The 23,499-nt window shown below is 45.3% G+C and overlaps 1 protein-coding gene across 1 annotated transcript; it reads left to right on the top strand.

The window, feature by feature from the left end:
• Nucleotides 1-10,654: 10,654 nt before the first annotated feature.
• On the top strand, nucleotides 10,655-12,605 carry LOC309708183 (low-density lipoprotein receptor-related protein 1-like). Its single transcript, XM_082535971.1, has 2 exons — nucleotides 10,655-11,025; nucleotides 12,120-12,605. Exons 1-2 carry the CDS (start codon nucleotides 10,906-10,908, stop codon nucleotides 12,255-12,257), a joined length of 258 nt encoding a protein of 85 aa, XP_082392097.1. The 5' UTR covers nucleotides 10,655-10,905; the 3' UTR covers nucleotides 12,258-12,605.
• Nucleotides 12,606-23,499: the final 10,894 nt, after the last annotated feature.

Genomic DNA, 23,499 nt, shown 5'->3' with positions numbered 1-23,499 from the left:
TTCTGTTTTCTTCTAGAGCCTGTTGACCAAATAGCTGTTGAGCACACCGCAGATGACATTTAGCACAGACAAACATGGCGGACGCTGCCGACTGGTGAGAGGTAAATAAACAATGGACAACATGCAACACGTAACAGGAAGGGGTGAGGATGCCATGGGTTACCGGTCCGTTGCCATGGTAACCGGTCCGTTGCCATGGGTTACCGGTCCGTTGCCATGGTAACCGGTCCGTTGCCATGGTAACCGGTCCGTTGCCATGGGTTACCTGACCGTTGCCATGGGTTAACTGTCCGTTGCCATGGGTTAACTGTCCGTTGCCATGCGTTAACTGTCCGTTGCCATGCGTTTACATGCGTTGTTATGGGTTAACTGTCCGTTGCCATGGGTTATCTGTCCGTTGCCATGTGTTTACATGCGTTGTTATGGGTTAACTGTCCGTTGCCATGCGTTTACATGCGTTGTTATGGGTTAACTGTCCGTTGCCATGCGTTTACATGCGTTGTTAAGGGTTAACTGTCCGTTGCCATGCGTTACCGGTCTGTTGCCATGGTAACCGGTCCGTTGCCATGGTAACCGGTCCGTTGCCATGGTAACCGGTCCGTTGTTATGGGTTAACTGTCCGTTGCCATGGGCTATATGACCGTTGCCATGGGTTAACTGTCCGTTGCCATGCGTTAACTGTCCGTTGCCATGCGTTTACATGTGTTGTTATGGGTTAACTGTCCGTTGCCATGCGTTTACATGCGTTGTTATGGGTTAACTGTCCGTTGCCATGGGTTATCTGTCCGTTGCCATGCGTTTACATGTGTTGTTATGGGTTAACTGTCCGTTGCCATGCGTTTACATGCGTTGTTATGGGTTAACTGTCCGTTGCCATGCGTTTACATGCGTTGTTATGGGTTAACTGTCCGTTGCCATGGGTTACTGGTCCGTTGCCATGGTAACCGGTCCGTTGCCATGGGTTACCGGTCCGTTGCCATGGTAACCGGTCCGTTGCCATGGTAACCGGTCCGTTGCCATGGGTTAACTGTCCGTTGCCATGCGTTTACATGTGTTGTTATGGGTTAACTGTCCGTTGCCATGCGTTTACATGCGTTGTTATGGGTTAACTGTCCGTTGCCATGCGTTTACATGCGTTGTTATGGGTTAACTGTCCGTTGCCATGGGTTACCGGTCCGTTGCCATGGTAACCGGTCCGTTGCCATGGGTTACCGGTCCGTTGCCATGGTAACCGGTCCGTTGCCATGGGTTGCCTGACCGTTGCCATGGGTTAACTGTCCGTTGCCATGCGTTAACTGTCCGTTGCCATGCGTTTACATGTGTTGTTATGGGTTAACTGTCCGTTGCCATGCGTTTACATGCGTTGTTATGGGTTAACTGTCCATTGCCATGGGTTAACTGTCCGTTGCCATGCGTTTACATGCGTTGTTATTGGTTAACTGTCCGTTGCCATGCGTTTACATGCGTTGTTATGGGTTAACTGTCCGTTGCCATGCGTTTACATGCGTTGTTATGGGTTAACTGTCCGTTGCCATGGGTTATCTGTCCGTTGCCATGCGTTTACATGCGTTGTTATGGGTTAACTGTCCGTTGCCATGCGTTTACATGCGTTGTTATGGGTTAACTGTCCGTTGCCATGCGTTTACATGCGTTGTTATGGGTTAACTGTCCGTTGCCATGGGTTACCGGTCCGTTGCCATGGTAACCGGTCCATTGCCATGGGTTACCGGTCCGTTGCCATGGTAACCGGTCCGTTGCCATGGTAACCGGTCCGTTGCCATGGGTTACCTGACCGTTGCCATGCGTTAACTGTCCGTTGCCATGCGTTTACATGTGTTGTTATGGGTTAACTGTCCGTTGCCATGCGTTTACATGCGTTGTTATGGGTTAACTGTCCGTTGCCATGGGTTATATGACCGTTGCCATGGGTTAACTGTCCGTTGCCATGCGTTAACTGTCCGTTGCCATGCGTTTACATGCGTTGTTATGGGTTAACTGTCCGTTGCCATGGGTTATCTGTCCGTTGCCATGCGTTTACATGCGTTGTTATGGGTTAACTGTCCGTTACCATGCGTTTACATGCGTTGTTATGGGTTAACTGTCCGTTACCATGCGTTTACATGCGTTGTTATGGGTTAACTGTAACCGGTCCGTTGCCATGGTAACCGGTCCGTTGCCATGGGTTACCTGACCGTTGCCATGGGTTAACTGTCCGTTGCCATGCGTTAACTGTCCGTTGCCATGCGTTTACATGTGTTGTTATGGGTTAACTGTCCGTTGCCATGCGTTTACATGTGTTGTTATGGGTTAACTGTCCGTTGCCATGGGTTATATGACCGTTGCCATGGGTTAACTGTCCGTTGCCATGCGTTAACTGTCCGTTGCCATGCGTTTACATGCGTTGTTATGGGTTAACTGTCCGTTGCCATGGGTTATCTGTCCGTTGCCATGCGTTTACATGCGTTGTTATGGGTTAACTGTCCGTTGCCATGCGTTTACATGCGTTGTTATGGGTTAACTGTCCGTTGCCATGGGTTACTGGTCCGTTGCCATGGTAACCGGTCCGTTGCCATGGGTTACCGGTCCGTTGCCATGGTAACCGGTCCGTTGCCATGGTAACCGGTCCGTTGCCATGGGTTAACTGTCCGTTGCCATGCGTTTACATGTGTTGTTATGGGTTAACTGTCCGTTGCCATGCGTTTACATGCGTTGTTATGGGTTAACTGTCCGTTGCCATGCGTTTACATGCGTTGTTATGGGTTAACTGTCCGTTGCCATGCGTTTACATGCGTTGTTATGGGTTAACTGTCCGTTGCCATGCGTTTACATGCGTTGTTATGGGTTAACTGTCCGTTGCCATGGGTTACTGGTCCGTTGCCATGGTAACCGGTCCGTTGCCATGGGTTACCGGTCCGTTGCCATGGTAACCGGTCCGTTGCCATGGTAACCGGTCCGTTGCCATGGGTTAACTGTCCGTTGCCATGCGTTTACATGCGTTGTTATGGGTTAACTGTCCATTGCCATGGGTTAACTGTCCGTTGCCATGCATTAACATGCGTTGTTATGGGTTAACTGTCCGTTGCCATGGGTTACTGGTCCGTTGCCATGGTAACCGGTCCGTTGCCATGGGTTACCGGTCCGTTGCCATGGTAACCGGTCCGTTGCCATGGGTTAACTGTCCGTTGCCATGCGTTTACATGCGTTGTTATGGGTTAACTGTCCATTGCCATGGGTTAACTGTCCGTTGCCATGCATTAACATGCGTTGTTATGGGTTAACTGTCCGTTGCCATGCGTTTACATGCGTTGTTATTGGTTAACTGTCCGTTGCCATGCGTTTACATGCGTTGTTATGGGTTAACTGTCCGTTGCCATGGGTTATCTGTCCGTTGCCATGCGTTTACATGCGTTGTTATGGGTTATCTGTCCGTTGCCATGCGTTTACATGCGTTGTTATGGGTTAACTGTCCGTTGCCATGCGTTAACTGTCCGTTGCCATGCGTTTACATGTGTTGTTATGGGTTAACTGTCCGTTGCCATGCGTTTACATGCGTTGTTATGGGTTAACTGTCCGTTGCCATGGGTTATATGACCGTTGCCATGGGTTAACTGTCCGTTGCCATGCGTTAACTGTCCGTTGCCATGCGTTTACATGCGTTGTTATGGGTTAACTGTCCGTTGCCATGGGTTATCTGTCCGTTGCCATGCGTTTACATGCGTTGTTATGGGTTAACTGTCCGTTACCATGCGTTTACATGCGTTGTTATGGGTTAACTGTCCGTTACCATGCGTTTACATGCGTTGTTATGGGTTAACTGTAACCGGTCCGTTGCCATGGTAACCGGTCCGTTGCCATGGGTTACCTGACCGTTGCCATGGGTTAACTATCCGTTGCCATGCGTTAACTGTCCGTTGCCATGCGTTTACATGTGTTGTTATGGGTTAACTGTCCGTTGCCATGCGTTTACATGCGTTGTTATGGGTTAACTGTCCGTTGCCATGGGTTATATGACCGTTGCCATGGGTTAACTGTCCGTTGCCATGCGTTAACTGTCCGTTGCCATGCGTTTACATGCGTTGTTATGGGTTAACTGTCCGTTGCCATGGGTTATCTGTCCGTTGCCATGCGTTTACATGCGTTGTTATGGGTTAACTGTCCGTTGCCATGCGTTTACATGCGTTGTTATGGGTTAACTGTCCGTTGCCATGGGTTACTGGTCCATTGCCATGGTAACCGGTCCGTTGCCATGGGTTACCGGTCCGTTGCCATGGTAACCGGTCCGTTGCCATGGTAACCGGTCCGTTGCAATGGGTTAACTGTCCGTTGCCATGCGTTTACATGTGTTGTTATGGGTTAACTGTCCGTTGCCATGCGTTTACATGCGTTGTTATGGGTTAACTGTCCGTTGCCATGCGTTTACATGCGTTGTTATGGGTTAACTGTCCGTTGCCATGCGTTTACATGCGTTGTTATGGGTTAACTGTCCGTTGCCATGCGTTTACATGCGTTGTTATGGGTTAACTGTCCGTTGCCATGGGTTACTGGTCCGTTGCCATGGTAACCGGTCCGTTGCCATGGGTTACCGGTCCGTTGCCATGGTAACCGGTCCGTTGCCATGGTAACCGGTCCGTTGCCATGGGTTAACTGTCCGTTGCCATGCGTTTACATGCGTTGTTATGGGTTAACTGTCCATTGCCATGGGTTAACTGTCCGTTGCCATGCATTAACATGCGTTGTTATGGGTTAACTGTCCGTTGCCATGGGTTACTGGTCCGTTGCCATGGTAACCGGTCCGTTGCCATGGGTTACCGGTCCGTTGCCATGGTAACCGGTCCGTTGCCATGGTAACCGGTCCGTTGCCATGGGTTAACTGTCCGTTGCCATGCGTTTACATGCGTTGTTATGGGTTAACTGTCCATTGCCATGGGTTAACTGTCCGTTGCCATGCATTAACATGCGTTGTTATGGGTTAACTGTCCGTTGCCATGCGTTTACATGCGTTGTTATTGGTTAACTGTCCGTTGCCATGCGTTTACATGCGTTGTTATGGGTTAACTGTCCGTTGCCATGGGTTATCTGTCCGTTGCCATGCGTTTACATGCGTTGTTATGGGTTAACTGTCCGTTGCCATGCGTTTAAATGCTTTGTTATGGGTTAACTGTCCGTTGCCATGCGTTTACATGCGTTGTTATGGGTTAACTGTCCGTTGCCATGGGTTACCGGTCCGTTGCCATGGTAACCGGTCCGTTGCCATGGGTTACCGGTCCGTTGCCATGGTAACCGGTCCGTTGCCATGGGTTACCTGACCGTTGCCATGGGTTAACTGTCCGTTGCCATGCGTTAACTGTCCGTTGCCATGCGTTTACATGTGTTGTTATGGGTTAACTGTCCGTTGCCATGCGTTTACATGCGTTGTTATGGGTTAACTGTCAATTGCCATGGGTTAACTGTCCGTTGCCATGCGTTTACATGCGTTGTTATTGGTTAACTGTCCGTTGCCATGCGTTTACATGCGTTGTTATGGGTTAACTGTCCGTTGCCATGCGTTTACATGCGTTGTTATGGGTTAACTGTCCGTTGCCATGGGTTATCTGTCCGTTGCCATGCGTTTACATGCGTTGTTATGGGTTAACTGTCCGTTGCCATGCGTTTACATGCGTTGTTATGGGTTAACTGTCCGTTGCCATGGGTTACCGGTCCGTTGCCATGGTAACCGGTCCGTTGCCATGGGTTACCGGTCCATTGCCATGGTAACCGGTCCGTTGCCATGGGTTACCTGACCGTTGCCATGGGTTAACTGTCCGTTGCCATGCGTTAACTGTCCGTTGCCATGCGTTTACATGTGTTGTTATGGGTTAACTGTCCGTTGCCATGCGTTTACATGCGTTGTTATGGGTTAACTGTCCGTTGCCATGGGTTATATGACCGTTGCCATGGGTTAACTGTCCGTTGCCATGCGTTAACTGTCCGTTGCCATGCGTTTACATGCGTTGTTATGGGTTAACTGTCCGTTGCCATGGGTTATCTGTCCGTTGCCATGCGTTTACATGCGTTGTTATGGGTTAACTGTCCGTTACCATGCGTTTACATGCGTTGTTATGGGTTAAATGTCCGTTACCATGCGTTTACATGCGTTGTTATGGGTTAACTGTAACCGGTCCGTTGCCATGGTAACCGGTCCGTTGCCATGGGTTACCTGACCGTTGCCATGGGTTAACTGTCCGTTGCCATGCGTTAACTGTCCGTTGCCATGCGTTTACATGTGTTGTTATGGGTTAACTGTCCGTTGCCATGGGTTACTGGTCCGTTGCCATGGGTTAACTGTCCGTTGCCATGCGTTAACTGTCCGTTGCCATGCGTTTACATGCGTTGTTATGGGTTAACTGTCCGTTGCCATGGGTTATCTGTCCGTTGCCATGCGTTTACATGCGTTGTTATGGGTTAACTGTCCGTTGCCATGGTAACCGGTCCGTTGCCATGGGTTACCGGTCCGTTGCCATGGTAACCGGTCCGTTGCCATGGTAACCGGTCCGTTGCCATGGGTTAACTGTCCGTTGCCATGCGTTTACATGCGTTGTTATGGGTTAACTGTCCATTGCCATGGGTTAACTGTCCGTTGCCATGCATTAACATGCGTTGTTATGGGTTAACTGTCCGTTGCCATGCGTTTACATGCGTTGTTATTGGTTAACTGTCCGTTGCCATGCGTTTACATGCGTTGTTATGGGTTAACTGTCCGTTGCCATGGGTTATCTGTCCGTTGCCATGCGTTTACATGCGTTGTTATGGGTTAACTGTCCGTTGCCATGCGTTTACATGCGTTGTTATGGGTTAACTGTCCGTTGCCATGCGTTTACATGCGTTGTTATGGGTTAACTGTCCGTTGCCATGGGTTACCGGTCCGTTGCCATGGGTTACCGGTCCGTTGCCATGGTAACCGGTCCGTTGCCATGGGTTACCTGACCGTTGCCATGGGTTAACTGTCCGTTGCCATGCGTTAACTGTCCGTTTCCATGCGTTTACATGTGTTGTTATGGGTTAACTGTCCGTTGCCATGCGTTTACATGCGTTGTTATGGGTTAACTGTCCGTTGCCATGGGTTACTGGTCCGTTGCCATGTGTTAACTGTCCGTTGCCATGCGTTTACATGCGTTGTTATGGGTTAACTGTCCGTTGCCATGGGTTACCGGTCCGTTGCCATGGTAACCGGTCCGTTGCCATGGGTTACCGGTCCGTTGCCATGGTAACCGGTCCGTTGCCATGGGTTACCTGACCGTTGCCATGGGTTAACTGTCCGTTGCCATGCGTTAACTGTCCGTTGCCATGCGTTTACATGTGTTGTTATGGGTTAACTGTCCGTTGCCATGCGTTTACATGCGTTGTTATGGGTTAACTGTCCGTTGCCATGGGTTATCTGTCCGTTGCCATGCGTTTACATGCGTTGTTATGGGTTAACTGTCCGTTGCCATGCGTTTACATGCGTTGTTATGGGTTAACTGTCCGTTGCCATGGGTTACCGGTCCGTTGCCATGGTAACCGGTCCGTTGCCATGGGTTACCGGTCCGTTGCCATGGTAACCGGTCCGTTGCCATGGGTTACCTGACCGTTGCCATGGGTTAACTGTCCGTTGCCATGCGTTAACTGTCCGTTGCCATGCGTTTACATGTGTTGTTATGGGTTAACTGTCCGTTGCCATGCGTTTACATGCGTTGTTATGGGTTAACTGTCCATTGCCATGGGTTAACTGTCCGTTGCCATGCATTAACATGCGTTGTTATGGGTTAACTGTCCGTTGCCATGCGTTTACATGCGTTGTTATTGGTTAACTGTCCGTTGCCATGCGTTTACATGCGTTGTTATGGGTTAACTGTCCGTTGCCATGGGTTATCTGTCCGTTGCCATGCGTTTACATGCGTTGTTATGGGTTAACTGTCCGTTGCCATGCGTTTACATGCGTTGTTATGGGTTAACTGTCCGTTGCCATGCGTTTACATGCGTTGTTATGGGTTAACTGTCCGTTGCCATGCGTTTACATGCGTTGTTATGGGTTAACTGTCCATTGCCATGGGTTAACTGTCCGTTGCCATGCGTTAACTGTCCGTTGCCATGCGTTTACATGCGTTGTTATGGGTTAACTGTCCGTTGCCATGGGTTACCGGTCCGTTGCCATGGTAACCGGTCCGTTGCCATGGGTTACCGGTCCGTTGCCATGGTAACTGGTCCGTTGCCATGGTAACCGGTCCGTTGCCATGGGTTACCTGACCGTTGCCATGGGTTAACTGTCCGTTGCCATGCGTTAACTGTCCGTTGCCATGCGTTTACATGTGTTGTTATGGGTTAACTGTCCGTTGCCATGCGTTTACATGCGTTGTTATGGGTTAACTGTCCGTTGCCATGGGTTATATGACCGTTGCCATGGATTAACTGTCCGTTGCCATGCGTTAACTGTCCGTTGCCATGCGTTTACATGCGTTGTTATGGGTTAACTGTCCGTTGCCATGGGTTATCTGTCCGTTGCCATGCGTTTACATGCGTTGTTATGGGTTAACTGTCCATTGCCATGGGTTAACTGTCCATTGCCATGCGTTAACTGTCCGTTGCCATGCGTTTACATGCGTTATTATGGGTTAACTGTCCGTTGCCATGGGTTACCGGTCCGTTGCCATGGTAACCGGTCCGTTGCCATGGGTTACCGGTCCGTTGCCATGGTAACCGGTCCGTTGCCATGGTAACCGGTCCGTTGCCATGGGTTACCTGACTGTTGCCATGGGTTAACTGTCCGTTGCCATGCGTTAACTGTCCGTTGCCATGCGTTTACATGTGTTGTTATGGGTTAACTGTCCGTTGCCATGCGTTTACATGCGTTGTTATGGGTTAACTGTCCGTTGCCATGGGTTATATGACCGTTGCCATGGGTTAACTGTCCGTTGCCATGCGTTAACTGTCCGTTGCCATGCGTTTACATGCGTTGTTATGGGTTAACTGTCCGTTGCCATGGGTTATCTGTCCGTTGCCATGCGTTTACATGCGTTGTTATGGGTTAACTGTCCGTTGCCATGCGTTTACATGCGTTGTTATGGGTTAACTGTCCGTTGCCATGCGTTTACATGCGTTGTTATGGGTTAACAGTCCATTGCCATGGGTTAACTGTCCGTTGCCATGCGTTAACTGTCCGTTGCCATGCGTTTACATGCGTTGTTATGGGTTAACTGTCCGTTGCCATGCGTTTACATGCGTTGTTATGGGTTAACTGTCCGTTGCCATGGGTTACCGGTCCGTTGCCATGGTAACCGGTCCGTTGCCATGGGTTACCGGTCCGTTGCCATGGTAACTGGTCCGTTGCCATGGTAACCGGTCCGTTGCCATGGGTTACCTGACCGTTGCCATGGGTTAACTGTCCGTTGCCATGGGTTATATGACCGTTGCCATGGGTTAACTGTCCGTTGCCATGCGTTAACTGTCCGTTGCCATGCGTTTACATGCGTTGTTATGGGTTAACTGTCCGTTGCCATGCGTTTACATGCGTTGTTATGGGTTAACTGTCCGTTGCCATGCGTTTACATGCGTTGTTATGGGTTACCGGTCCGTTGCCATGGGTTACTGGTCCGTTGCCATGGTAACCGGTCCGTTGCCATGGGTTACCGGTCCGTTGCCATGGTAACCGGTCCGTTGCCATGGGTTAACTGTCAGTTGCCATGCGTTAACTGTCCGTTGCCATGCGTTTACATGTGTTGTTATGCGTTAACTGTCCGTTGCCATGCGTTTACATGCGTTGTTATGGGTTAACAGTCCGTTGCCATGGGTTATATGACCGTTGCCATGGGTTAACTGTCCGTTGCCATGCGTTTACATGTGTTGTTATGGGTTAACTGTCCGTTGCCATGCGTTTACATGCGTTGTTATGGGTTAACTGTCCGTTGCCATGGGTTACTGGTCCGTTGCCATGGGTTAACTGTCCGTTGCCATGCGTTAACTGTCCGTTGCCATGCGTTTACATGCGTTGTTATGGGTTAACTGTCCGTTGCCATGCGTTTACATGCGTTGTTATGGGTTAACTGTCCGTTGCCATGCGTTTACATGTGTTGTTATGGGTTAACTGTCCGTTGCCATGCGTTTACATGCGTTGTTATGGGTTAACAGTCCGTTGCCATGGGTTATATGACCGTTGCCATGGGTTAACTGTCCGTTGCCATGCGCTAACTGTCCGTTGCCATGCGTTTACATGCGTTGTTATGGGTTAAATGTCCGTTGCCATGGGTTATCTGTCCGTTGCCATGCGTTTACATGCGTTGTTATGGGTTAACCGGTCCGTTGCCACTCTTCTCTTTCTTTGCTGTCTTAAGGCTTCTGCGAGAATGGTGGAACCTGCTTACAGACCTCCAACGCATTGTCCTCGCTTGCCATCTTCTGTTTGGCTTCCATGGGGTTTCCCACCCAACAACACAGGGGGCCTACTCACTCTGGAATAGCTCTGGTGATGCACGAGTAGTTGAACTTTTGACGTCCTCCCATTGTCCTCCATGCCTTTCCCTGTTTACATTTGTAAATATAACTGTGCATCTCTGAAAAATGTTTATATGCTTGCAAACAGCCGAATATTTGCAATCTAATCCAGCATTCTCCGCAATGGACATGCTGCAGTATATTCGATAGGTTTGATCAAATGGCCTTTTGACACAAAAGCTCATTTGAAAACCTTTGATATATGTTGTCTTGTTCTTGTCAATTGTACATAGCCAGTGCTGAGTGAATTTATGATATGGGTTTATGATAAGACACCTTTTAGTCACTCTAGCTTTCTTCTGAGGTTAGCACATCAATTCTTTTAAACAAGGGTCTGAATCTGCTTCTAAGATAATTGTTGATCTGTTTCTCTGCAGTGCCAAGGGCTTCCAGCACCACCGAATGACCAACGGGGCCATGAATGTTGAGATTGGAAACCCTGCCTATAAGATCTATGAAGGAGATCCTGATGATGATGCTGGGGAACTTCTGGACTCCGACTTTGCTTTAGACCCAGACAAGGTAACAAAGCTTAAAAAAGCCGTTTCATTACAAAATATCTGAAAATGCCTGGTAGTGGCTAACCATGCAGATATTTCCACATTTATGAGTCCTTTTGTGAGTTTTTTTTTTTTTAATGAATTGGTTTTGGTTGTGGAGTCATTATAGACAGTAAATAGACCCTTCTTTGTGATCTAAAGAACACTGGATGAAAGTAGCTGGGTTTCTCAATATATTCCTGTCCTTTGGACGTCTAGTGAAAAACAGTTTTCTGTCTTGACTGATCTGTAATCACTTTTCTACATTTATATCCAGTTTTTTGCCATCGAGATCACCACAGTCCAAATGCAAAAGCTTTAAAGCAAGACTTAGGAAACCAGTGGGTGTCGTTATGGTATTTACTTCTGGCATCTGTAATGAATTTTGGAATGAATATTGTTAGAATTATGTGAATCATATACTTTAGTTCTGATGAGTGGCTCCATAGTCTCATGGTTTACACGTTGTGGCTCGAGTGGTTTGTATACAGATCAATGCTTGGGCAAGATACTGAACCCTGAGTTACCTCTGTGTGTGTGAATGCATTCAGCAGATAAAAGCACAAGGCACTATATAAATACCATTTCTTTTACATTCACCTAAGAAGTGAAAAAATCTCCAGTTTAATCCCAGCTGGAGACAAAAATCCCTTGGGGGTGTCAGGAACGGAAATCCACTGTGAATAAGGGGAGCAGCTGAATAAAGCTTTTATGCTGGAGCCCTCATGGTCACTATATTCAAACACTTTTCACCACAATCATAAAACATCAAATGAGGAATTGTCCATAAAGTCCTGAGTGCTTAAAAAGAAGTTGCAAGTTCTTCACTGGAAATACACCTACTGGTTTGTTGGGGGCAGATGATTAGTGCCCAGACTTTCAGAAACAAATAACCAAACACAGAAAACATAACAAACCACAAATGTCTGCCAGGGTTTCAGCACTGAGCTGGGAAACATCTTGTTATTTATGCGAGCTGAGCCTATTTGAATAAGAAAAATACTGCTTCTTTCACAATATACCAAATCTTTTCATTTCTTTTGCCTGAGTCACTGAGAAATTTTCTTCACTCCGCAGCCCACCAACTTCACGAACCCAGTGTATGCCACCCTGTACATGGGTGCCCACAACAGCCGCAATTCTCTGGCGAGCACTGATGAAAAGAAGGAGCTCCTCTCCCAGGTTGACGAGGACATGAGCGACCCCCTGGCATAGACCTCGGCATGGACTGAACTCTGCCAACATTGCCCTGCCTCGCCCAACCTAGAGCCAGCGAGCTCTCTCATTTTATGCCTTTACCAACTGAAAAGAGAAGCAACAAAAAAACATAAAAACGAGAACACTGTATAAAATGTATAAAATGAAGAACTACTTTTTTTAAGTGATTGCAGTATTATATTTTGTTCTTTGACAAAAAGGAAAACAAATCCTCTGGTGACGGAAAAGAAACCATTTTATAGACATTTTATCCAGTTCTTTTTCATTTTGCTCACTTCCTCACAACTTCTCTCTCTCTCTCACACACACACACACACACACACACACACACACACACACACACACACACACGACCCTTCTGAAAGCAGCATAAGTAGAGCTTATCCTACTTGGAAAGCCTTGATCTGATCTGATCTGGCACCTACCTCTGATCTCTGTTCACCCTATGGGTCAATCACACACTCACACACACACTTACTCGCTCTTCACCAGGGCACTGTGTGGTTTCTTGGCCAGCATGTGAATCAAATGACAGGTGGAAAAGGTGCTGGGAGAGCAGAAGGTGCAGCCCTCTGATCAGGGTGTGGCTCTGGCAGGACTCATTGGCCCAGCAGTCCTCTAATTTAGAGACACCAACAGCTTCAAAAGAACTGTAGGTACTATATGTGCAGTGATCATAATACTTATTCATTCTGAACCAAGTAGCATTTTTACACTCACACACATTTACTAGAACAAAAGCAGGTCAGAACTGAATTACTTTGATGCAATAGTATTAGAAACATCTAGAAAAGCTAAACGATTATTTGATTTTACTCAATTCACGTTTCTAGGCAGCAAATAAGAGGTTGGCTAGCTCAGTTTATGGGGGTCTCTGTCAAACAAGTTCTTCACAGGCTCAACCGTACTGTATGCCTAATGTGGACTAATCTCATACAATCTTGTCAGTGCTCTTAATGCTCCTTTAGCATAACGCCTGCTGTTGAGACATCAGAAGTCATAATATACAGTCATCTTCTTTATAGTGAAGTAAAACTGAGTGATAAACAGTCAAAACTCTCCACTGTAGTCACACTATATGTATTTGTGCAACTTTTTTTCATTGCACTTAGTCTGCTAGGCAGCTAGTTTCTGTGTTGGATGGATTCTTATTTATCATAGACTGCATATAAAACATGGTCATACTCGCTACATTTAGAAGCCTGAATTTAGGAATATAACCGCTGCTGTAGTTTTTGGTACTTTTTTGGAGTCAGAAGTTAGCCCTACTGTATTTGGATACGAGGTGCAGAGTGTGCTAATGCTTGCAAGCTTGGTTAGCTTGCAACTGTTAGCTTGCAAGCTTAGCTAGCAAACTGTTTAGGTGGCACCAGTGTTGCCAATTCCTCAGTAAGGAAAATCGCTATTGGCTGTCCTAAAAGTCGCTAGAAGTCGCTAAATGATGTCATCGCCTAATTTGCATAATTGGTCATGCCTATGTAATTGTAACAGACGCTGTAGGAGAGAGAAATAACATCACGGAAGAGACATAAAGTGAGTAAAAAACACCATAAAAGCATTTAAAATACATTTAGAACTACAAGTTATTTTGTGTGTGTGAATGTGTGTCTGTGTGTGTCTGTTTTATAGTTTTATACCTTGTGATCCATAAAAAGTAATGGCAAAAGAAGAACATTTTTAACCATTAAAATAAAAATGGACACAGCAAGCCTCACCAGACAGCTTCAGTCATATCGGATGTACAAGACGGACTTAAGGCTCATCAAGGGCATCTGATTTCTAAGTTTGCAATGATGGGAATGATATTTTTTAGTGCATTGATTTATTTTAGTCAAAAAAAAAGTACATTTACTGCAGCTCCCACCCTGCATTACAGTGTGTGTGTGTGTGTGTGTGTGTGGGGGGGGGGGGGGGGGGGGGGGGCTTTGCTCATGTGCTTTCATGTCAAAAAGTCATCATAAATAAGTCTCCAATAACACCAGAAAAAGTCGCCAGATTTGTCGCTAGTCGCTTTTTAGAAAAAAAGTTGCTAAGGGGGTCTGAAAACTCGCTAAATATAGCGACAAAGTCTTTAAGTTGGCAACACTGGGTGGCACCCATGTGGTGGAAAGGTCAGGTTCAGTGATTTTAAAGTATGGGGAGTGAGGGCTCCCCCTCCCCCTAAAGTAACCAGTCACACACATCTAAATGTATTTTCTTGTACCTATAAACATGATCATAATGTTTTTCTTGCTATTTTAACACTGGTGTGTATGTGACCGACTTACTTTTGGTGCCAGCCACTAGAGAAACTCCAGTTTTTGGCACTTGTACTTCATTTTTCAGCCTCCGTAGTTTCTCCATGGATATGTCTCCAAGTCCCTGGTGGCTGGCTGCAGTATAGATCAAACCCTTGCCCTGCCCCCCAAAATAAAAGTCTGTCTCAAAAAAACCCACATGAAATATGTCTTCAGTTGTACAAAGTACTTTTTTATTTTTACTTCTGAAAATCAGTGTTCCTTTTGTATGTATTGTACTGTATGAAAACCTTCCCCTCACACCCCCCTGTTTGTCTTTGTAATTTATGCTTGTAGTTTCACAGAAAGATTACTACCCTTTGAAAATAGGACGTTTCAAACTGGATTGACACAATAAAAACATACAATGACTCGTGTCACGCACTAATGGCAGATGGGTTTTAAAGAGTATGGTCAACCAAATCCCCCCAAAACACATTTTGTCTCATTCTCGATGCCATTAAGTGAGAAAATATGCTCTTCTCTCTTTTTTGGTAATGTGGGTGCGGCGACCTTGTAAGCACTCCACAAAAACCACTTCAGCACGGCCTGTGGTGCTGAGAGATGTTAATACCAGGTCCTTATGTTTGAAATGGATGGTGAGGTCAGTTTGTTAGTTTGTGACTGTGACTGGCTTGCAGGTATGAGGCTCTCCACTGAGTGAGTTATGGCTGTAATTTAGCCCTGATTACATTTACCATTACTTTACCTCTAATTAGACTGTCAATCAGGGCAGGTGAAGATGAAAGATGCAGTCAGACTGACTGTATAGGAATTATACTAAATTCAGGGTTGGTGACAAATGCATTGATTCAAGACGAGCTCGTGTTGCACAAAACCACCTCTTAACCTTCTGAAATTAATTACACCGTCAAGTCAAAGAAACGTAAAACATCAACAAAAGTACAGAGTGGCTCGCGTTCATATATTTATGTTTTTTAAATAAACACTCCCCATTTTATACATTGGGATACAGAATGTATTAATCACCTTGCTCTGTTCCCATTTCGGATAATGAATCCCTGCCTAGGTTTCAGCCCTGACCTCAGGGTCACACTTTATAGACGACCACTTCATCACAGAACAATCTGCAGGGCGACTGCAGACAAAAGACACACAGCCTCACCTGATGACCTTGCATCTTGATCCATGGAGAAAGGCTGGAGAATAAAATAAACAGGAAATAATAGGATATACAAAGTATAGTTGATCATCTCTATGGAGCCTTAGTGTACGTGTTTTTTATGTGTAGTTAGAAAGAAAGGAACACTTAAGGGTGACTTTGGTATAAGTGTTATTGAGTAATTGGGGCATTTAATGACTCTCTTATTTCAGGGTCAATTGAGCAGTGGATGGAGTTTTTACTGAACTGACACTTAGGGGTTGGGTGGTTTTGGAAATTTATCAGAGTAGGGATATTTTTGATGGTCTCACCAAAAGGTTAAAGTAATTGATATTTTTCAATGTCCTGTTTCTTTTTATACATAAGAAAAGCGCATAAGAGGTGATAAGTAGTATCTCCAAAACCAATGTTGATGCGATTGTATTTGTTGGGCTCATTTGGGGCAGGTTTGGCTTTACTTGTGTCACCCTTGTTTCATTTTTTTTGCCATAGCTGCTGTGGCTGGAGAGGCCCATACAGGAGCCCAAGAATAAAATCAGTGTGAGTAATGTTGTCTGATTGCTGAAAGGGTCAGCCACACTTGATGTTTTCAAAATGAATCTAACATTTGTCCCAGTGATCTTTGGGAACACTCCCAAAAATAAGTGATAATAAGTAACAGTGGCTAGGATGTGCCTAAGGCTTTGACTTTATGTATATCAGGTACTTTCACATTGACAAGTACGAGATATCTGAAAACAACACAATCTAGGGAATGGAAACTACTTCATGTAAGTACTTTGCCCCAATCAAAAGCTGTTCAAACAAGTGATTGCATTCTCACTTGAACAGTTTGCTGCAGATTGCCCATAATTTTTATGGGTAGAGTAAGTCAGAGTAAGCTCTGACTTCTGGCAAAACTGGATCAGATGGAGTAGGGGATGCATGTCCTTGCCTAGACCATTTTGCACCATCCCAAAACAGGTGTGGCGCAAAATACTTGCTATTACTTCTTTTCCCACCAACACAATGCCAGTTCCTCATCTAGAATCACTTCTATGGATTTACACAAAGACTAATTGGGGTGATCGTGGCGCAAGAGTTGGGAGTTCGCCTTGTAATCGGAAGGTTGCCGGTTTGAGCCCCGGCTCGGACAGTCTCGGTCGTTGTGTCCTTGGGCAAGACACTTCACCCGTTGCCTACTGGTGGTGGTCAGAGGGCCTGGTGGCGCCAGTGTCCGGCAGCCTCGCCTCTGTCAGTGCGCCCCAGGGTGGCTGTGGCTACAATGTAGCTTGCCATCACCAGTGTGTGAATGGGTGGATGACTGGATATGTAAAGCGCTATATAAATACAGGCCATTTACCATTTTGATTTGCATCAGTAGCTCAAGGAAGGGAAATGTAGCAATGATTTGCAGATACAGGCCACAGATTTTGTTTTCCATGGTTTTCTTTAAAACAAAATGATTCCAGAGTCAGTCATGTTTGATTCCCAAACTTCCACAGTGGCACCAAATCAGCGTAAAATTCAAATATGTGTCAAATGAAACAAAGACTGTGGCAATGGAGCCTAAAACACCACAGTTAGGAACGCAGACCTTTCTTCTCCAGTTGGACCTGATGGATGCTTATAAGCTCCACAAGATGATACAGGGCATGTTTGCGGAGACTCCATTGGCATCATGGAGTATTTGTAGTATGTTACAGCTGGTGGCTTTCATCATGACCCTGATTCAGGGCTCAAGACGTGGTTAAGCAATAAAGCTGCTCTGTACACCACAAACTGCAGCTATGACCCCTGCCCACCACCTCTCAGAGCTTTCCCAGATTTACCAGGGAACTGACAGGGACAAGAAGAGTCCATATGCCCTTCATGATGAAGAGAGTAAGGTTGGAAGAGTGGGGTAAGAGTGAGCATTTACAGAGCGAGATGTATAGGATGTATAGGATGTATAGGATAGGATACCATTCTCCACAGGTGTATTTAGGGAATAAATAGTGGTTGACAAAAGGAAGGAATGATTTTATTTTTTGGTTTTTGAACATCCACAGGTGCACTGTGTTTCCCACATTTGAACTCTTTTGACTCACTGGGGCATTGATTTAAGCAGTCTGATGGCAACTTGTCAATAAAGTGTTAGTGAGACAGGAAGGAGCAGAACAATAGAGTAGCTAAGAGTAGATTAAATTTTCTCTTTCATCATCACATGAAAAGCACATATAGTAAAGTATATATGCAGATCTATGAAAAAGCATCCCCCCCTTTCTGATTTAATTAAATATCAGACAAAAATCCAGTAAATACAAAATGCAGTTTTTAAATGACGATTAGACTCATTAAACGAAAAAAGCTATCTGGCCCTTTCTAAGTCTTTGGGACTCCAGTGAACCCCAGTAACAGTGATTATCCACACCTTAACAAAATTTGTAACACTAGAAACCTTCCCACAAGTTTATTCAACTCAATTCAATTCAATTCAATTCAATTTTATGTATACAGCACGAAATCACAACAACAGTCGCCTTTATATTGAAAGGTAGACCCTACAATAATACACACAGAGAAAAACCCAACAATCATATGACTCCCTTTGAGCAAGCACTCTGGCGACAGTAGGAAGGAAAAACTCCCTTTTAACAGGAAGAAACCTCCAGCAGAACCAGGCTCAGGGAGGGGCGGGGCCATCTGCTGTGACCAGTTGGGGTGAGAGAAGGAAGACAGGACAAAAGACAAAAAAAAGGCATTGATGATCTCAGTGAAATGTGGTGGTGATAGTGTAAAGGTCTGGAGCTGCTTTGCTTCTTCAGATCACTTGTTGGAATTGGTGGAACCATGAATTCTGCTCGCTAACAGAAAATCCAGATGACCTTCGATCCCCCCCCCCCCCCCCCCCCCCCAAAAAAAAAAAAAAAAAGACTGGAGTGGTCTAGTCAAAATCCAGACTTAAATCAGATTGAAATACTTTGACTTGACCTTAAACTGGTCATTCGTGCTTTTAAAACCCTCCAGTGTGGGTAAATTAAAACAATTCAACAAAAGCATGGACCAAAGATTCCTCCCTAGTGATGTCAGACACTCACTGCCAGTCACTGCAAATACTTCATTGTTTTTCGTAGCACAGCCAGTTAGGTTGGCATTTACTTTCTCACATAGGGCCAGGTGGGTTTGGACATTTTTTCCCCTAAATAAATGAAATGATCACTTAAAAAAAAAACCAACATTTTATATTTGCTTGGGTTATCTTTGTCTAATATTAAAATTTGTTTTATGATCTGATACATTTAAATGAGGCAAATATGCAAAAACCACAAAAAAATCCTAAAAAATCACGAATGGGGCAATACTTTTTCACGGCACTTCAGCTTTTCACAATACTTTCTTATGAATAAATGTATCACTATAATAAATAGAAGTATGATTATGGCTAAATAACATAAAGTTTATCTTGCTGTAAATAGATGGTGGCTTTTATTAATCTATGCAGGACAATGCAGTGGTTTTATGGCATGGGTCACATCTGCTATGGGATAATGACAGGGGTAAGCCAAATGGAACATGAAGTATGTGCTTATTTGTGTGGGTAAGTGAACGTGTGCGTGTATGTGTGTGTGTGCATGTGTGCACACGCGCTGTGCAAGTGTGGTTGGGAGGGGGAATAATGAGTCTCCTATGAGCTATTACCCCTACCTTAGCTCCGCACTCTGCAATAATAAAAGCCAACATTGCAGAGCTCCCTAACAGGAGACTGCAACTCAACACACTCCTGATGCCAGTGATAAAGCGTTCACTTTTGACATGCAAACCTTTTTCCTGGATCAAAAATAAGTACGCTTTTCGATTCATGTATCAATACCATTTGTCAATAGTTTGGGAGTTTATCATGTAAGGGATCAGAACAGAATCACTGCATCCTACACAGAAAACAAGGTTTCAAGGCATTTCTGAATGATTCACTGTGGGCTAACAGTCTGTCATTTGAGGTCAGTCAGCTAACTATTGGCGGCTGTACTACATCTAAAACTGTCTGACCCTTAAGCCAATTATGCCATAGGTTTTACAGAGCAGAGTTTCAGCTCTAAGTACGATAAATCCAGATCCAAATGACACCAATACTTCTTTGGGGATCCATCAGAAGAGTTTTCCATCTATACAAATATGCAATGGAGAGAGATGATAATGCTTGATGCGCTGATTTGTAGCATAAAGTCCCAGAAATTAATCATTTCTTTTGATAATAATGATTACTGAACATGTGAGGTGATCTTTTTCTTTAATAACTTCTATAAGTCTTCACCAAATAAATAATACTGTAATTAAAAGAGCCCCAAGCCATAACCCCGCAATCAAAGATATCTGAGGGAAAAGAGAGAGAGAGAGAAAACTGTGGACGTGAATCCCCTTAGGATAAGCCGTGGTAGAGAGACGCAGAGTAATCCAGTGAAGTGGGGAGAGAGCGAGAGAGAGAGAGAGAGAGACCCGCTGCAACGAGGCTCTGACATCAGAGCGTTATTAGTTCCCCTAGGTTGCCAGGGTGGGTGAGTAAGTGGGCGCATATCCTGGATGTCACGTAAACACTAGTTCCAGTGATTTACTGAGTTTGAGCGGCTTTATGGTTCGAAGAGTTCTCAATATGCTCCAAACACGCGACGTGAACGAGCAGGAGAGCAGCGGAGCGGACTGACAGAGACTCTCCAAGAGTTCACGGGATGTTCATGGCATTAGGATGTGAGCTGAACTTGTGGTAGAATGGCCCATTATCACACATGGGCCTGTGAGGAATGGCAACTTTTTACCACCACCACCACTACAACCACCATCATCACCACCACCCTCCGAACACGGACCTGCGGCGGCTTTTCCACCGGCTCACCATCGCGTCCTCGCTGAGCATCCTCTGCTTTTCGTTGGTCTACTTTCTCACTGGATGCTGCGAGTTGGAACTGACAGAAAACTCTGAAATAAAGTCGCCCACGAGCGAATTCCTCGTGTCGGGGTCAGGATGGCCGTACGAGAGAAACGGAACCAGTTTTGCCAAAGAGAGTGTCACCGCAGCTGGAGAAGGCGCATTCGGCAGCGAGCATCCCGAGCTGGAGGCGAACAGCTCCGGGAAAGAGTGGACAGCCACTCGGAGGTTACCCCAGGCGCTGATTATAGGGGTTAAAAAAGGAGGCACCCGAGCACTGCTGGAGTTTCTGCGGCTCCATCCAGACATCCGCGCCCTGGGGTCTGAGCCGCACTTCTTCGACTGGCATTACGCACGGGGATTGGACTGGTACAGGTACGCGCACTTTACGCACAGAATCCAGCTCACCAGAAGTGCTGAAAGTACTTTAGTTTTTGCACGAGTTGCTCTTTGTTTTATTTTTCCTTTACAAAGTTTATCCTAAGAAGATGTGTCTTACAGAAATCTGTATTTTTTAAAAGAGAAAACCAAAATGCTACAGTGCCCTAATAATTCTTGTCATTTAAATGACACAAATGATTCCAGTATTAGGTTTCTGTATTACATTCGAGAGCCAATTAGTAACCGCCAGCTTCATCTTGTGTACCCAAACACATCTACTGCTATTCCGAAGAGGTTTAGGTGACAGTCAAAGAGAATTTGCCATCTGGCTATACCAATCTGTGCATGCGTACACGTGTGTACTTGCCATACTTGCTGTGTGCGTGCATACGTGCCTGTTTGTTTGTAGGGCTGCAGAGAAAGAGAGCAGAGGCCTCCCAGACTGACTTCTCACAGAGCAGCAAAGTAATCATCTCTGGAGCCAGAGCCAGATGTTACTGTTGTCATGTGGCTCAGTTCTTGGGCTGTTTCATGACAACTCGGAAACAAACACACACACACACACACACACACACACACACACACACACAGTGCAAGGACTTTTTTAGTCTTAAGATGTTCACTGTTCATTGACCTGCAATTCACTTTTTCTTTAAATTGAAGTATCTGAGAGGAAACAACTTTGAGACAGCAAAAATCACTTTAAAAAAATTCAATGAATGTAAATATCCTGAGTGACGCAAGCGTTAATTTGAATGCTGCTGTTGGACTTTAACACCTGTGGCAGACTTTAAATTCTGCCGCTGCTGCAGTTCACGAACAGAATTTCACTTTGCATTTGGATGCGTTTTTCATAACAGCTTGCCAGTTCATGAGAACGTGAGTACTAATTACATTTATTTAAGTTATCTATTAGCACACATAACCTCATTCTGAGTGGTTCTCTGGCAAGTGGAAGGATATTAACAAAATAAAGGGATTTTGCCTTCCAGTAGAACTGCTAACGAGCTGGATCTGGAATTTGGGTGCGTTTCAGGTTTGGTGGTGGGTTGTTGGATCCACTGCCAGTAGTCCAGTGGATCACTCCTCAGGCAAATCCTTCGCTCCACACTCAGCCGAGTCTACTACACTTGATCTGTCGGCCAGCACTGCAAATTGCAAATTTACCTCTCAGCCAATCATATGCCAACTTGGCCTGACCTGGCTCCATGTCTTTGGGCCAAGTGTTTTTGTTCTGGCACGCAATGTTAGGCTCACAACAGATAAAATTTTGTTATCTGTAGCTTTAGCTGAGAACAGTCTGAACCGATTACAACAGCGTGACTCTTAGTGAAAGACTCAGGGTTTCAAATGGACCTGCCAGGAGTCCAGACTTATCACCCAAAGCAATGCAAAAAATGGCTGAGGAGATGCCAAACTATCTGGCAGCAGAAACCCTTTCAGAAAATATGACAAAACCAACTAGTGAACAAAAAATATTTGGATTTCAAAACCCAAAAACAAAGAGTGCTATTGAAAGATGAGGTGATGCAACACATGCTGCATGTGCTGTCCATAATTTTTTAACACGTGTTTCTGCCATGAAAGTAAATTTTATATTTTTTTTACATAAAACATGTCTCAGTCTTTTAAATATGGTACATTTACTATTTTCAGTTAAGCATAGAGTTTAAATGGTATTCACTCTGCTTTCATTAAATTGTACACAGCTTCCCAGCTGTTTTGGAAATGAATTTGAACTATTGTTACAAATACAGTGAAAAGATTAAAAGATTTTTTCATATACAGGATAATATGTTTAAATTGAGCTTAAGCTTAGTTTGGTTTCAGCACACCCTTTTTCATCTATAACCGCTTCAACTCTTCTAGGAAGACTTTCCACCAGGTTCGGAATGCTTTTATGGTAATTTATATCCAATCTTCCGGAAATGCATTTGTCAGACACTGACTTGCAGTATCTGCTCTAATTCAACCCAAAGATGTTTTATCAGAAAAATAATCCCACAAATTTCAACTTTAGTATATTTCATAGATATGCATTTTTGGGTACAAAACTAAAGTTACGAAATATGTGTTGCTGTCTAAAAGAAAATATGGAGCTAAATGAAAATCCTTCTCTCTCCCACCTTTCAGTCTGTGACTAAAGCCATGCTCTTCTTTTCAACCCCACCTCCTCTCTGCCTGATCCTCCTTCTGTCATACATCTCCCCTGTTCTCTCCTGTCAAACTGGGAACAACAGTGAGTGCGAGTCTGCTCCCTTTGTACCAGGTCACAACCTGGTGGGGGAGGGATTCGACTTGGTCACCCTGAGGCGAACATCAGCCTATGTGGTTGATGTGAGGACCTACATGACTCCAAACGGCCACTGTACTCTCTGTACCAACCCCCTTCAAGGCAACAGGCTGCAGAAAATAAAATAAATAATTCTGTGCAGTGAGTTAAACATGGCTTACACATAGCTTGTACTTATTAATCATGGTATTCTGTCTTCTATTTTCAGGTGCCAGTCTCTGTAGTGGACTGGCGTGCATTCAGCCAGTGCAACACTCCGGTTGACAGCAGTGTACACGACAATG

The sequence above is a fragment of the Aulonocara stuartgranti genome (assembly GCF_965226115.1).
Source record: "Aulonocara stuartgranti genome assembly, chromosome: 6".
Classification (NCBI taxonomy): Eukaryota; Metazoa; Chordata; class Actinopteri; order Cichliformes; family Cichlidae; genus Aulonocara; species Aulonocara stuartgranti.
This window is presented reverse-complemented; position numbering and strand designations above follow the sequence as displayed.